This window comes from Pongo abelii, chromosome 4 (assembly GCF_028885655.2).
Source record: "Pongo abelii isolate AG06213 chromosome 4, NHGRI_mPonAbe1-v2.0_pri, whole genome shotgun sequence".
NCBI lineage: Eukaryota > Metazoa > Chordata > Mammalia > Primates > Hominidae > Pongo > Pongo abelii.
In genome coordinates, this window is record NC_071989.2 from 147,964,634 (window position 1) to 147,981,210 (window position 16,577).

The 16,577-nt window shown below is 46.7% G+C and overlaps 1 protein-coding gene across 1 annotated transcript in view; it reads left to right on the top strand.

The window, feature by feature from the left end:
- UBE2D2 (ubiquitin conjugating enzyme E2 D2) overlaps positions 1-16,577 on the top strand; it is a 71,471-nt gene that overhangs the window by 45,155 nt on the left and 9,739 nt on the right. The window contains exons 3-5 of the mRNA XM_002815954.5: positions 12,440-12,471; positions 12,551-12,628; positions 12,713-12,818. Of these exons, the coding sequence (XP_002816000.1) occupies positions 12,440-12,471; positions 12,551-12,628; positions 12,713-12,818 (216 nt within the window). The remainder of the gene's footprint in view (positions 1-12,439; positions 12,472-12,550; positions 12,629-12,712; positions 12,819-16,577) is intronic.

The window sequence follows — 16,577 nt, forward strand, 5'->3', positions numbered from 1 at the left end:
TAACACGGTGAAACCCCATCTCTACTAAAAATACAAAAAATTAGCCGGGCATGGTGGCAGGCGCCTGTAGTCCCAGCTATTCAGGAGGCTGAGGCAGGAGAATGGCGTGAATCCGGGAGGTGGAGCTTTCAGTGAGCCGAGATCGCGCCACTGCACTCCAGCCTGTGTGACAGAGCAAGACTCTGTCTCAAAAAAAAAAGAAAGAAAGAAACAAGTAAGCTGAAGATTTAATGGCCATATATCTGTTTCCTTCTCTCTTCTCTCTTCCCTCCCTTCTTTCCCCCTCCTCCACCCCTCCCTGTCTCCCTCCCTTCTCTCTTGTCTTCCTCTCCTCTGGTCTTGTTTCAAGGCAGGGGCTCACTCTATTGCCCAGGCTAGAGTGCAGTGGCGCGATTGCAGCTCACTGAAGCCTCAAACTCCTGGGCTCAAGGGATCCTCCCACCTCAGCCTCCTGAGTAGCTGGGACTATGGGTACATGCCCCTACACCCCTGGCTAATTAAAAAAAAAAAAAAATTGTAGCAATAGGGTCTCACCATGTTTCCTACGCTGGTCTTGAAATTCTGGGCTCAAGTGATCCTCCTGCCTCTGCCTCCCAAAGCCCTGTGATTACAGCTGCGAGTTACCGCACCCAGCTTTCTTTTGTTTTGAACACTTGGTAAATGTGACTCTCTTGAGATCTGTGCATTCAAATGTAGGTCTCCGGAGATTCAGTCTCATACTATCAAATACTCTCACTGTCCCCTGCTGTTTTGTTTGTTTGTTTGTTTGTTTGTTTGAGATGGAGTCTGACTCTGTTGCCCGGGCTGGAGTGCAGTGGTGCAATCTCGGCTCACTGAAACCTCTGCGTCCCAGGTTCAAGCAATTCTCCTGTCTCCGCCTCCCAAGTAGCTGGGATTACAGGCATGCACCACCACGCCCGACTAATTTTTTGTGTTTTTAGTAGAGACCGGGTTTCACCGTGTTGGCCAGGCTGGTCTCGAACTCCTGACCTCAGGTTATCCACCCACCTCAGCGTCCCAAATTGCTAGGATTACAGGCTTGAGCCTCTGCGCCCGGCCTGTCCCTTTTAACCTCAAGGCTTCATCCAGAATACTAAAGAGTAATCATTCATCTGTGAACTTCACATTTAAACTCTCATAAAACAGATTGTGTAACTTTCAGTTTGCATAATTTGGTTTGATAGTATTTAAACCAACATAGTGCTGGGAACGTATTTTTGTTTTTTACTATCAAAACTTTTTATTTTGGTCAATTTTGATCAATCCTAAGATGGATCATTAAATGAAAGATTTTTGAAGTAGATGTTTATGTAAAATGTAGCAATATTTTATGCTTATGGGCCAGTATTTCATTCAGTAACTATTTTGGGGGTCCTTTTTACTTGAACCTCTAGTAACTCTTGAGCTATTTCTCTTTTCTTGAGACAGTCTCGCATTGTCGCCCGCCTGGAGTGTAGTGGCATGATCTCGGCTCACTGCAACCTCTGCCTCCCGGGTTCAAGCAATTCTCCTGCCTCAGCCTCCCAAGTAGCTGGGATTACAGGCGCCTGCCACCATGCCCAGCTAATTTTTTGTATTTTTAGTAGAGACGGGATTTCATCATGTTGGCCAGGCTGGTCTTGAACTCCTGACCTCGTGATTCTTCTGCCCTGGCCTCCCAAAGTGGTGGGATTACAGGCGTGAGCCACCGCGCGTAGCCTACTTGAGCTATTTCTAAAAACATTGTAATGTGAGACAGGTTTGGTATTCTCTCACTAGCTTCTCTGACTTATACTTCTGCCTATAAGAGCTAAGAGTCTAGAAAGGCTTCCAGAGAGAGTAACCTAAATCAGTGGTTTTAGTAGGTATCTTTATATTCAACCAGTGTGACAAAATTCTCAATTAAGATTTAAATGGTAGGTCTTTAAATGCTTTCATTAATTACATTCATCTGAATGGGTTTTAGTTTCTCTTTCTCTGCCTTTTTTTGGTACTGTAGATTCTAGATCATTATATGAGAGCCATAAAGATTATTTGTCTTGGTTGCTGCATTAGTAATTTTCTTCTTCCTTTTCCTTCTGCTATTTTAAAGACTTAGCCCTGTGTATGTGTTTTTGCTCATTTTTTTGATGAAGGAATTTGACCTTAATAACAGTGAAGACAAATTAACATAGTGTTGTTAGAATGTGAATAGGTTTTTATTCAGAGTTTAATGCCAGTGGATTACATATGTTTAGTCCTGTTGGAATGTTAAACAGATATGATCTACTAAATTAAATAGATATGGATTACAGATGAGATCATCTATGATGTTGAGTTAAAAGTTCACAATAATGTAAGAATGTTCGGCCTGGTACAGTGGCTCATGCCTGTAATCCCAGCACTTTGGTAGGCCAATGCAGAAGGATCACTTGAGGCCAGGAGTTTGAGACCAGCTTGGGCAACATATAGCAAGACCCGATCTCTACGAAAATAAAAATTAAAAAAATGAGCAGGACATGGTGACACTTGCCTGTAGTCCCAGCTACTCAGTTGGCTGACGTGGGAGGATTGCTTGAGCCCAGGAGTTTGAGGCTGAGCCAAGGTTGTGCCACTGCACTCCAGTCTGGGCAGTAGAGTGAGACTCTGTCTCTTGGGGGGAAAAAAAAAAAAAACTTAAATATACAATATGCTAGAGTATCTTTAACTTTTTGTAGCGTGGGTATGAAAGATTGCAATATTAGTTGAAAATACTTATTTTTTTCCCCATCTTCTATCAAGAAGGATATTCTGGCCAGGCGTGGTAGCTCACGCCTGTAATCCTAGCACTTTGGGAGACCAAGGTGGGCGGATTGCCTGAGCTCAGGAATTTGAGACCAGTCTGGGCAACATGACAAAACCCCATCTCTACTAAAAATACAAAAAATTAGCCGGGTGAGGTGGTGCACACCTGTAATCCCAGCTACTTGGGAAGCTGAAGCAGGAGAATTGCTTGAACCTGGGAGGCAGAGGTTACAGTGAGCCCAGATCGTGCCATTGCACTCCAGCCTTGACAGAGTGAGACTCTGTCTCAAAAAAAGAAAAAAAAAAAAAAAAAAAGAAGGGTATTCTGGGTATTCTGGCTGGGCACTGCTGGTGGCTCATGCCTATATTCCCAGCAGTTTGGGAGGCCAAGGCAGGCAGATGGCTTGAGCCCAGGAGTTTGAGACCAGCCTGGGCAACATGGCAAGACCCCGTCTCTATTTAAAAAAAAAAAGAAGAAGAAGGGTATTCTTTCCGTAATTGTAAACATTGGCAGCTTGTTGGCATTTCTGCTTCAACCCTGTTGGGGATTCTGCATTGTCCAATTGTTAGTAGATTTTGATCCCACAGCCTATTTGTGCTTTGTTTGTGTTAGTAGGAAGAACAGGGAATCACAAAAAAGGAAATATTTAGCTAAAAATTTCTGATTTAAGGCCGGGCCTGGTGGCTTATGCCTGTAATCTCAACACTTTGGGAGGCCAGGGCGGGTGGATCACCTGAGGTCAGGAGTTCGAGACCAGCCTGACCAACATGGTGAAACCCCTTCTCTACTAAAAATACAACAAAATCAGTCAGGTGTGGTGGCACACACCTGTAATCCCAGCTACTCAGGGAGCTGAGGCAGGAGAATTGCTTGAACCTGGGAGGCGGAGGTTGCAGTGAGCAAAGATCACGCCACTGCACCCCAGCCTAGGCGACAGAGCGAGACTCCATCTCAAAAAAAAAAAAAAAAAAAAAATCTGATTTAAATTTTTCTAATAACTTCTTAAGTCTGGTAGTAGTATTAGCAAGAAAAGAAAAAGATTGATCTTGAAAAGACTAGTGAAGACCTTGAAAAGAATTAGTACCTAAATGGTTAATGGAAAATTTAATTTTTTTTTTTTTTTTTTTTTAATTTCTGAAGTATTTATTGATCATTCTTGGGTGTTTCTCGGAGAGGGGGATATGGCAGGGTCATAGGATAATAGTGGAGAGAAGGTCAGGAGATAAACACATGAACAAAGGTCTCTGGTTTTCCTAGGCAGAGGACCCTGCGGCCTTCTGCAGTGTTTGTGCCCCTGAGTACTTGAGATTAGGGAGTGGTGATGACTCTTAAAGAGCATGCTGCCTTCAAGCATCTGTTTAACAAAGCACATCTTGCACCACCCTTAATCCATTTAACCCTGAGTTGACACAGCACATGTTTCAGAGAGCAGGGGGCTGGGGGAAAGGCCATAGATCAACAGCATCCCAAGGCAGAAGAATTTCTCCTAGTCAGAACAAAATGGAGTCTCCTATGCCCACCCCTTTCTACACAGACACAGCAACAATCTGATCTCTCCTTCCTTTCCCCACACTTCCTCCCCTTCTCTTCAACAAAACCGCCATCGTCCTCATGGCCCGCTCCCGATGGTCGCTGTCTCTTCGGAGCTGTTGGGTACACCTCCCAGACAGGGCAGCCGGGCAGAGGCGCTCCTCACCTCCCAGACAGGGCGGCTGGGCAGAGGCGCCCCTCGCTTCCCAGACGGGGCCGCCCGGGCAGAGGCGCTCCTCGCTTCCCAGACGGGGCCGCCCGGGCAGAGGCGCTCCTCAGTTCCTCCCAGACTGGGTGGCAGCCGGGCAGAGGCGCTCCTCACCTCCCAGACGGGGCGGCCGGGCAGAGGCGCTCCTCCCTTCCCCGACGGGGCGGCCGAGCAGAGGCGCTCCTCACTTCCCAGAGGGGGCGGCCGGGCAGAGGCGCTCCTCACTTCCCAGACGGGGCGGCCGGGCAGAGACGCTCCTCACTTCCTCCCAGATGGGGTGGCGGCCAGGCAGAGGCGCTCCTCACCTCCCAGACAGGGCGGCCGGGCAGAGGCGCTCCTCACTTCCCAGACTGGGCGGCCGGGCAGAGGCGCTCCTCACCTCCTAGACGGGGCGACCAGGCAGAGGCGCTCCTCACTTCCCAGACGGTGTGGCGGCCGGGCAGAGGTGCTCCTCCCTTCCCAGATGGGGCAGCCAGGCAGAGGCGCTCCTCACTTCCCAGACGGTGTGGCGGCCGGGCAGAGGTGCTCCTCCCTTCCCAGATGGGGCAGCCAGGCAGAGGCGCTCCTCACTTCCCAGACGGTGTGGCGGCCTGGCAGAGGTGCTCCTCCCTTCCCAGATGGGGCAGCCAGGCAGAGGCGCTCCTCACTTCCTCCCAGACGGGGTGGCGGCCAGGCAGAGGCGCTCCTCACTTCCCAGAGGGGGCGGCCGGGCAGAGGTGCTCCTCACTTCCTCCCAGACGGGGTGGCAGCCGGGCAGAGGCACTCCTCACCTCCCAGACGGGGCGACCGGGCAGAGGTGCTCCTCATCTCCCAGACGGGGCGGCCGGGCAGAGGTGCTCCTCATCTCCCAGACGGGGCAGCCGGGCAGAGGTGCTCCTCACTTCCTCCCAGACGGGGTGACGGCCGGGCAGAGGCACTCCTCACCTCCCAGACGGGGCGGCCGGGCAGAGGCGCTCCTCACCTCCCAGACGGAGTGGTCAGGCAGAGGCGCTCCTCACCTCCCAGACAGGGCGGCTGGGCAGAGGCGCCCCTCGCTTCCCAGACGGGGCCGCCCGGGCAGAGGCGCTCCTCGCTTCCCAGACGGGGTGGCGGCCAGGCAGAGGCGCTCCTCACTTCCTCCCAGACGGGGTGGCCGGGCAGAGGCGCTCCTCCCTTCCCAGACGGAGTGGCCAGGCAGAGGCGCTCCTCACCTCCCAGACGGGGCGGCCGGGCAGAGGCACTCCTCACCTCCCAGAGTGGGCGGCCGGGCAGAGGCGCTCCTCACTTCCCAGAGTGGGCGGCCGGGCAGAGGCGCTCCTCACTTCCCAGATGGGGCAGCTGGGCAGAGGTGCTCCTCACTTCCTCCCAGACGGGGTGGCGGCCAGGCAGAGGCGCTCCTCACTTCCTCCCAGACGGGGTGGCGGCCAGGCAGAGGCGCTCCTCACCTCCCAGACGGGGCGGCCGGGCAGAGGCACTCCTCACCTCCCAGAGTGGGCGGCCGGGCAGAGGCGCTCCTCACTTCCCAGAGTGGGCGGCCGGGCAGAGGCGCTCCTCACTTCCCAGAGTGGGCGGCCGGGCAGAGGCGCTCCTCACTTCCCAGATGGGGCAGCTGGGCAGAGGTGCTCCTCACTTCCTCCCAGACGGGGTGGCGGCCAGGCAGAGGCGCTCCTCACCTCCCAGACGGGGCGGCCGGGCAGAGGCACTCCTCACCTCCCAGACGGGGCGGCTGGGCAGAGGCGCTCCTCACCTCCCAGAAGGGGCGGCTGGGCAGAGGCGCTCCTCACTTCCCATATGGGGTGGCAGCCGGGCAGAGGCGCTCCTCACTTCCCAGACGGGGTGGCGGCCAGGCAGAGGCGCTCCTCACTTCCCAGATAGGGCAACAGGGCAGAGGCGCTCCTCACTTCCTCCCAGACGGGGCGGCCGGGCAGAGGTGCTCCTCATCTCCCAGACGGGGCAGCCGGGCAGAGGTGCTCCTCACTTCCTCCCAGACGGGGTGGCAGCCGGGCAGAGGCGCTCCTCACATCCCAGATGATGGGCGGCCGGGCAGAGGCGCTCCTCACTTCCCAGATAGGGCGGCCGGGCAGAGGGGCTCCTCACATCCCAGACGATGGGCGGCCAGGCAGAGACGCTCCTCACTTCCTAGACGGGGTGGCGGTGGGGCAGAGGCTGTAATCTTAGCACTTTAAGAGGCCAAGGCAGGAGGCTGGTAGGTGGAGGTTGCAGAGAGCCGAGATCACACCACTGCACTCCAGCCTGAGCACCATTGAGCATTGAGTTAGCGAGACTCCGTCTGCAATCCCAGCACCTCAGGAGGCCGCGGCAGGCAGATCACTCGAGGCCAGGAGCTGGAGACCAGCCCGGTCAACACGGCGAAACCCCGTCTCCACCAAAAATACAAAAACCATTCAGGCGTGGCGGCGCACGCCTGCAATCCCAGGCACTCGGCAGGCCAAGGCAGGAGAGTCACAGGAGCCCGAGGCAGGGAGGTTGCAGCAAGCCGAGATCCCGGCAGTACAGTCCAGCTTCGGCAACAGAGGGAGACCGAAAAAAGAAGGAGAGGGAGACCGAAAAAAGAGGGGAGAGGGGAGAGGGGAGAGGGGAGAGGGGAGAGGGGAGAGGGAGAGAATTTAATTTTTTAAGTTGTCTCAATAGTTTTATATTTTGGCTGAGTGTGGTGACCCACACCTATAATCCCAGCACTTTGGGAGGCTGAGGTGGGTGAACTGCTTGAGCCCAGGAGTTCAAGACCATCCTGGACAACATAGTGAGACCCCCGTCTCTTTTTTTTTTTTTGAGATGGAGTTTCGCTCTTGTTGCCCAGGCTGGAGTGCAATGGCGCGATCTTGGCTCACCGCAACCTCTGCCTCCCAGGTTCAAGCGATTCTTCTGCCTCAGCCTCCCGAGTAGCTGGGATTACAGGCAATGCGCCACCATGCTTGACTAATTTTGTATTTTTAGTAGAGACAGAGTTTCTCCGTGTTAGTCAGGCTGGTCTTGAACTCCCAACCTCAGGTGATCCTCCCACCTCGGCCTCCCAAAGTGCTAGGATTACAGGTGTGAGCCATCACACCCGGCTGCGCATCTCTATTTAAAAAAATAATAATAATTAATACTTTATTAAGTGCTTTCTTTCTTTTTTTTCTAAGTTCTTTTCTTTCTTTCTTTCTTTTTTTTTGTTTTTTTTTTTTGAGATGGAGTCTCGCACTGTTGCCCAGGCTGGAGTGCAGTGGCACGATCTCAGCTCAGTGCAACCTCCGCCTCCTGGGTTCAAGCGATTCTCCTTCCTCAGCCTCCCAAGTAGCTGGGATTACAGGCACCTCCCACTACGCCCAGCTAATTTTTTGTATTTTCAGTAGAGACGGGGTGTCACCATGTTGGCCAGGCTGGTCTTGAACTCCTGGCCTCGTGATTCATCTGCCTCGGACTACCAAAGTGCTGGGATTACAGGTGTGAGCCACTGCGCCTGGCCTTAAGTGCTTTCTTAAAAAATAGTTTAGTGTATTTTAATAGCAAACTCAAGGGAACAGTACAGAGACAGACAACATTAAAAACATACTTGCATGTAGGGCAACTCAGAAAAATAGAGTGAATGAATGAAGAGTCTACCATATGATAAAAATGCTACAAACACCATTTAGTTGCCATCAATAAAAATTTACGGCCGGGCACAGTGGCTCATGCCTGTAATCCTAGCACTTTGGGAGGTCGAAATGGGTGGATCATAAGGTCAGGAGTTTGAGACCAGCCTGTCCAACATAGTGAAACCCCAGCTCTACTAAAAATACAAAAATTAGCTGGGTGTGGTGGTGTGTGCCTGTAATCCCAGCTACTCAGGAGGCTGAGGCAGGAGAATTGCTGAACCCGGGAGCCAGAGGTTGCGGTGAGCTGAGATCATGCCATTGCACTCCAGCCTGGGCAACAGAGCGAGACTCCGTCTCAAAAAATATATATATATTTTTTTGCTTGGTATGAAAAAAATCCAGGAGGGTCTGGGCACAGTGGCTCATACCTGTAATCCCAGCACTTTGGGAGGCTGAGGTGAGGGGATTGCTTGAGCATAGGAGTTCGAGACCAGCCTGGGCAACGTAACAAAATCCTGTCTCTACAGAAAATAGAAAAATTAGCTGGGTATGGTCCCAGCTACTCGGGAGGCTGAGACAGGAGGATCCTTTAAGCCTGGGAGGTGGAGGTAGAGCTGAGGTTGCGCCCTTTACTCCAGTCTGGGCGACAGGAGTAAAACCCTGTCTCAAAATAAATAAATCTAGGAGAGCAGCGTACAAGCTGTGGCAGCATCAGGAGTCATAGCAGGACAAGAGTTTAGAAAGTTTCTTTCACTCTTTTACAGAGTATTGGTTGAAAGGAGTGCTGCCAAAACTATAACCAAAGGAGGCATTATGCTTCCAGAATAATCTCAAGGAAAAGTATTGCAAGCAACAATAGTGTTGACAGTTGTTGAATTGAGCTCTAAAGGAAAGGGTGGAGAAATTCCACCAGTTAGCGAGAAGTTAGAGATACAGTTCTCCTAGAATATAGAGGCAATAAAGTAGTTCTAGATGACAAGTTTTCTTTCTTTTTTTTTTTTTTTTTTGAGATGGAGTTTCGCTCTTGTTTCCCAGGCTGGAGTGCAATGGTGCAGTCTCAGCTCACTGCAGCATTCACCTCTGAGGTTCAAGTGATTCTCTTGCCTCAGCCTCCTGAGTAGCTGGGATTACAGACGCCCGCCATCACGCCCAGCCAATTTTTTGTATTTTCAGTAGAGACGGGGTTTCGCTATGTTGGTCAGGCTGATCTCAAACTCCTGACCTCAGGTGAGCCACCTGTCTCGGCCTCCCAAAGTGCTAGGATTACAGGCGTGAGCTACCGCACCCAGCGACAGTTTTATTTCTTATTTAGAGATGGCGACATTCTTGGAAAGTGTGTAGACTGAAATAAATCACTATTGAAATGACATCAACGTGAAGCTGCTCATTCCACTAAAGTTCTGAAATCTTTCATCATGTAAATAATTTCTATGTCTCTCTCTTATAATAAACCAATCATACAACTAGTGGCAAAAATAAAATCCAACTGCTAGCATTGTCCAGAAAAAATTTACAGATCTGTTTATAATTGTTACAAAGGTGAACGGCTGAAACTTGTTCACTGAAATAGTTTGACTTGAATTAATGCTTTACATCCTCAATTTTATATTAGAAATTCACAGACAAGTTAAAATGGAAAAACTGCCAATACCCGATTTCTGTCCCCTATTTTTCCACTCGCAGTCATATACGTAGTTACCTTTTGACCCCATGGGGTAAAAATACATCTAACAGAGAACTATCAATAACAGAAAGAAGAAAAATAATTTTTTTTTTTTGAGCATGAAATGTTTCCCAATCTTAAGCACAGTCTCCATGTAATTGGCATGCTAGCTGGATGTCTTTTGGCATACTTGTTACATATTTGGCATGAGTAGCACATAAGTTAGTGTCTTCATAAAGGCTCATCAGATAGGCCTCACTTGCCTCCTGCAAAGTAACAAAAGCCAGAAGTGTACATTTGTTTTGAAGTCCTGAGCAACTTCTTGTATCAGATGCTGGAAAGGAAGTTTGCTAATCAGAATTCAGTGGACTTCTGATGAGATCTGTTTTCACAGAGTACCACAGTACCAGACCTGTACCAGTGAGGTTTCTTTACTCTTCCAGTAAAGGGTGCACTCCTGTGAGTGACTTCTGTAGCTAGTTGCTTCCTGGGTGCTTTACCACTGGGCCAATTTGCTGGTAATCTGCCTTGTACTAGTCATGATCTAGAGGCCCCCTTACTTATCCTCCTTCTCAGCAGACATTAGAGGTGAGGGCGCCACTGTGGCAGGCAGTGCCTGAGAACACTTAAAAGCAGTGCTTTCTTACTATCTTACCCAACTCTTACAGCTTTGAATGGGAAAGCAGGTACAATTAATACTCTTCCATTATAACCACAAATTTAAATAACAGGAAAGAATTAAGTAGAAGAACAGGTCCCTTGACCAGTTGGTCATTCTTTTGTCTAATAGTGTTTTTAGCCTTGTTATTGGGGGTTGTTAATTCTAGTTATCAATGTTTTATTTACTCAAATTGTAAGTATATTTGTGATTAAAAATAGAGTGAGACTCTTGTGTATGTGTGCGTGCACGCGTGTGAGCATGTGCGTGTGTGTGTTTTAGTCTTGTTTTTAATTTTTTTCAGAAACAGGGTCTTGCTATGTTGCCTGGGCTGGACTTGAACTCCTGGGCTCAAATCATCCTCCCATCTCAGCCTCCTGAGTAGCTGGGACTACAGGTGCCCACTTTTGTGTCTTTAAACAGCATATATAAGGGGCTTTTTATAGGACTAACTTTGAAGATACTAGGTCCAGTTTTAGTGGCCCAGAATGGCTTTGTCCTTGGCTTACTCAGTCCATGAAATGGTCGGCAGAGAGTAATATAAGTGTTTGTAAGTACTAGTGAGGGCTAATCTAAGGAAGGGAGCCTCAGCAATTCCTATCCTTTACCTTTAACTCCCAATCAACAAGCTGCTATTTTTAGGTTCAAGTCCCAGTGAGCAACAAACCAACCATAGGGATTAGTTTGATATTAAGGGGGTTGGAAGGAACTTTAGGATTTGGACTGACATTCTGGTGGATTTTTATATGGCTTCTTAGTCTTCATGTTTCTTCTACCTTGTGACAAGAGTTACCTGGTTTGGGTTGTTCAAATATAACCCCAGTGACAACTTCCCTTAGGTTGCTCAGATCATAGTATGAATGGTAAGCGTGCTAAGTAGTAGCTTACTTATAAGGAAAAACTCTGGCTTTTGATCTCTCATGCTGCACTTAGTAGCATGAGAACATGGAACAAGCACCATTTTCTGCATTTGGAAGATATTTATTTATTGAACAAGTTTATAACTTATTGGAAGTATCCCTAGAGCTTGTAATCAAGCCCTAGAGCTTGGGCTTTCAGCTAATATTTTCTTCTTAAATTTTAGTCCTTTTTTCTCTTTTTTCCTCTTTAACTTATCCTTTACATTAGGAGAGATGTTTTTCTTTCTTTAATGAGGGCCAGTAATGTACAGACCTACACAAGAGTTTTTAGAAATTTTTTCTCATTGTTAAAACCAGTCTTTCTTAATTTGAGTATTATCTACCTTGACTTTACTGTTTTGTCCCCCGTATACCAGCATTATAAAAGGAGTCATGCCTGTAATTCCAGCTTTGGGAGGCCGAGGTGGGCGGATCATCTGAGGTCAGGAGTTTGAGACCTGGCCAAACGTGGCAAAACCTTGTCTCTACTAAAAATACAAAAATTAGCCAGGGGTGGTGGCACTTGCCTGTGGTCCCAGCTACTTGGGAGGCTGAGGCAGGAGAATTGCTTGAACCTGGGAGGCGGAGGTTGCAATGAGCCGAAATTGCGCCACTGTACTCCAGCTTGGGCGATAGAGTGAGACTCTGTCTCAAAAAAAAAAAAAAAAAAAAAAAAGTGTATTATATGTAATTGTTTTGAAGAAATGATTTACCCTGTGAGGTAAATAAATAACTGTTTAAAAGTAGAACTGTAAGCCTTGTCAAGAAGTTTGTCTACCTGACATGAAGTTTCAAGAAGTTTTAGCCCAAATACTTTGGTTTTTTTGTTTTTGTTTTTGAGAGAGTCTCGCAGTGGCGCGGTCATGGCTCATTGCAGCCTCCACTTCTCAGGCTCAAGCAGTCCTCTCATCTCAGCTTCTTGAAGTGTTGGGATTACAGGTGTGAGCCACCACACCTGGCTCTAAATATTTTTCATTGAGTACCTTATCAGTGTTCTAGGCCATTCTATTCATTTTTCTTGTTTCTTTAGACTGTTAATTTATGTTCCTCATCTTGCTTATACTCATTATCATATTATTTACAAATGAATTTGGATTAGAAGGGGAATGATATGTTACTATGGCATAGATACAATGTAGATATTGTTACATGGTGACTTTTTTCTTGTTATTTTTCAGTGTTCCATTGGCAAGCTACAATAATGGGGCCAGTAAGTATTCAGATTAATTTCAAAATAAACAGTTTATGTAATTTACTCATTTTAATCCCACTTTTCTTGTTATCAACAGAATGACAGTCCCTATCAGGGTGGAGTATTTTTCTTGACAATTCATTTCCCAACAGATTACCCCTTCAAACCACCTAAGGTAATTAATTGGAATGTGGCAGTTTTTAATGTACTTTATAATACTAATAAACTAGTTTACAGAAAGTTTCCTTTCTTTCTGTAGGTTGCATTTACAACAAGAATTTATCATCCAAATATAAACAGTAATGGCAGCATTTGTCTTGATATTCTACGGTCACAGTGGTCTCCAGCACTAACTATTTCAAAAGGTAACAGTGGGTATTTGATATCACGATAAAGCAACCGTGTCTTTTGTCTTTTTAGAGTTATTTATTTTTGAAAAGATTACTTATGTTTCTTTTAAGAAGAGATAGCAATTCTTCTTATTCTGAAATGGACCTTGAGAACTGAAAACGAGTTGGATTTTTCAAGTAAAAGTATTCCTTGGTGTAGTGACTAGTCTGTCAGTTGTGCTACTCAAGCATAGGTTAGAAGATGGACACTGGGCCTGGTGCCGTGGCTCATGCCTGTAATCCCAGCACTTTGGGAGGCCGAGGTGGGCGGATCACAAGGTCAGCAGATTGAGACCATCCTGGCTAACATGGTGAAACCCCGTCTCTACTGAAAATACAAAAAAATTAGCCGGGCATGGTGGCAGGTGCCTGTAGTCCCAGCTACTCGGGAGGCTGAGGCAGGAGAATGGTGTGAACCCGGGAGGCGGAGCTTGCAGTGAGGAGAGATTGCGCCACTGCACTCCAGCCTGGGCGACAGAGCGAGACTCCATCTCAAAAAAAAAAAAGAAGATGGACACTGGTATGAATGTTTTTTTAGAGCATAAAGTAGAACACAATTAACATCTCTTCCAACCTTGAGATTCATGAATGGAAAAAGATAGATACTATTGCAGAATAGGAAATAGACCAGCCCTTTAGACAAATGCCTATGCTGTAAACATAGACATTAGGTTCTTGAAGAACAAAATATAGGTAAATATTTTACCAGCTCTTGTCTTTAGGTTTCTGTATCAATGAACTGAGTGATGTAGTTGTTGTCTTAATGTGTTGATTTGAAATTGTACAACCCTTCAACATTATTCCCAGACGAAATCACAGTTGGGTTAAAATAATCTAGTTTTTTTTTTTTTTTTTTTTGAAATGGAGTCTCACTCCGTCACCCAGGCTAGACTGTAGTGGTGCAATCTTGGCTCATTGAAACCTCCGCCTCCCGGGTTCAAGCGATTCTCCTGCCTCAGCCTCCCTTGTAGCTGGGATTACAGGCACCCGCCACCACGTCTGGCTAATTTTTGTATTTTTAGTAGAGACTGGGTTTTGCCATGTTGGCCAGGCTGGTCTCGAACGCCTGATCTTATGATCCACCTGCCCCGGCCTCCCAAAGCGCTGGGATTACAGGCATGAGCCACCGTGCCCAGCCAAATAATCTAAAATTTATAAAGGAAAACAAAAACGAGTATTTATGGCCTGGCACGGTAGCTCACGCCTGTAATCCTAGCACTTTGGGAGGCCGAGGCAGGAGAATCGCTTGAACCCGGGAGGCGGAGGTTGCAGTGAGCCAAGATCGCACCACCGCACTCCAGCCTGGCCAGCCTGGGGAACAGAGCGAGACTCCATCTCAAAAACAAGAATATTTATTAGATCTCACGGCTCTACTCTGAAAGGTGATAAAAGAGCTCACTGGATATACTTTTGTGAAAATGAAATCAGTTGTTTAAGAGAAAAATCAAATATGGTAATGGATTAATATGTTTAAAATATGAAGTACAAAAATCAGAAAAAAATTCAGATCCCAATAGATGAATGGACACAGGGGAACCAAAGAATAAATGAATGAATGTTACGTTCCTATTTTTTACCTTTTTAATTAACAAAGATGTTTTTAAAAGAAGACAAAACACTAATGAGGTATATTGAAATGAACACTCATATACTTCAAGTAGAGGTATAGATTTGTAGAGCCCAGTCTGCCAGTATGTGTTAAGAGACTTAATCATCCATGCCCATTCACCCAATAATTCTAGTTTCATTTATTTATACTAAGGGAACAATCCCAAACGCTGAAAAAACTTTGTATGCAAGTACATTTGTGACATTGTGATTTAGTTCTGAAAATTGGAGGTTACTTACAGTAGAGGAAAAAATAAATCGGTTCTAGCACATAAATTTAAAAGAGTATTGACCCTGGCCAGGCATAGTGGTTCATGCCTGTAATTCCAGAACTTTGTGAGGCTGAGATGGGCAGATCACTTGAGACCAGGAGTTCAAGACCAGCTTGGCCAACATGGCAAAACCCCATCTTTACTAAAAATACAAAAATTAGCCAGGTGTGATGGTGCGTGCCTGTAGTCCCAACTACTCAGGAGGCTGAGGCGGGAGAATCACTTGAACCCAGGAGACAGAGGTTGCAGTGAGTCAAGATGGTACCACTGCACTCTAGCCTGGGTGACAGAGGGAGACTTTGTCTCCAAAAAAAAAAAAAAAGTATTGATCTTTACAAATATTGTGAAAATAGGAAAATACTGTGCTTGAGAAAAGCAGAAAAAAGAAAAAAGGCATATACACTGTAACAAGAGTTAGATATAAAAGTATGGTGAGTGTCCAGAAATAGACAAGCAATGTTAGTTTTGGTATTTGTGTGGTGAAATGTGGTGTGTGATTTTTTTTTTTTTTTGAGACAGAGTTTCGCTCTTGTTGCCCAGGCTGGAGTGCAATGGTGTGATCTTGACTGACTGCAACCTCCGCCTCCTGGGTTCAAGCAGTTCTCCTGCCTCAGCCTCCCAAGTAGCTGGGATTACAGGCACCCACCACCATGCCCGGCTAATTTTTGTATTTTTAGTGGAAATTATCTGCTTATAATTTACCATTTGAACCATTAAGTAGCAATTATCTGCTTATAATTTACCATTTGTTTAATGCATGTGTTTAGACAGGAAGCAACATAGTTTCATGGTAAAGAACATAGATTCTAGATCCAATTGCCTGTGTTCAGATCTCAGATCCACCTCTTATTAAATGAGACTAAAGACACATTGGCCCCTGTATTCCTCAGTTTTTTCATCCGTAGAAAAGGAACAATAATAAATATTTCATTATTGTTACGAAGATTAAAGAAGCAAAAACGGACAGTTAACTGGTTCCTTGTAAGTACTCCAAAAACTGGGATAAAGGCACAGTTGTCAAAAGTGTTGGGTATTTGTCATATTATCACTTGGATGTCAAGACTCAATCTTAAAAAAAATTTTTTTCTTTTTTTTTTGAGAAGGAGTTTCACTCTTGTTGCCCAGGCTGGAGTGCAGTGGTGCAATCTCGCCTCACCACAACCTCCACCTCCTGGGTTCAAGCCATTCTCCTGCCTCAGCCTTCTGAGCAGCTGGGATTATAGGGCATGTGCCACCACGCCCAGATAATTTTGTATTTTTAGTAGAGACGGAGTTTCTCCATGTTGGTCAGGCTGGTCTCGAACTCCCAACCTCAGGTGATCAGCCCACCTCAGCCTCCCAAAGTGCTGGGATTACAGGTGTGAGCCACCGCTCCTGGCCACAAATTAATTTTTTAAAGCAAAAAACTCTGAGGCATTAATTTAAAATTTTTGGAGTCCTAGGCAGAAATAAAAACAGGATGCCAGAGAACCACATTTTTTAAAAGTTGTAATGAAATAGTTTTTTAGAGAAGTGTCCCCTTTTCTTTTGGTAGGCCCCCTTACAATTCAAGAGCTACTTGAGAAAGTGTTTGTGGACCTGTGCCTGGCCTGGTGAGGGTCCCATTGGTTGCACTTCCTTCACCAAATAGCAATAGAGATGTAAATCTAGTAATGGGACCAAGATAAGTGGAATTATGTGAGAGGTGTGTGTTTGGTGGGGTGAGGTGTTGGAGACACAAGATAGCTGAAATTATTGCCATATCTCTTTTTGTTCTTCCCCTTCTCTTGCCTAGCATTGATTTTTTTTCAGCTATTCTAAATGATAAGGACTGTTACAAGTCTGATTTGTTAGGTTCTCTCTATCTGGATAGCTG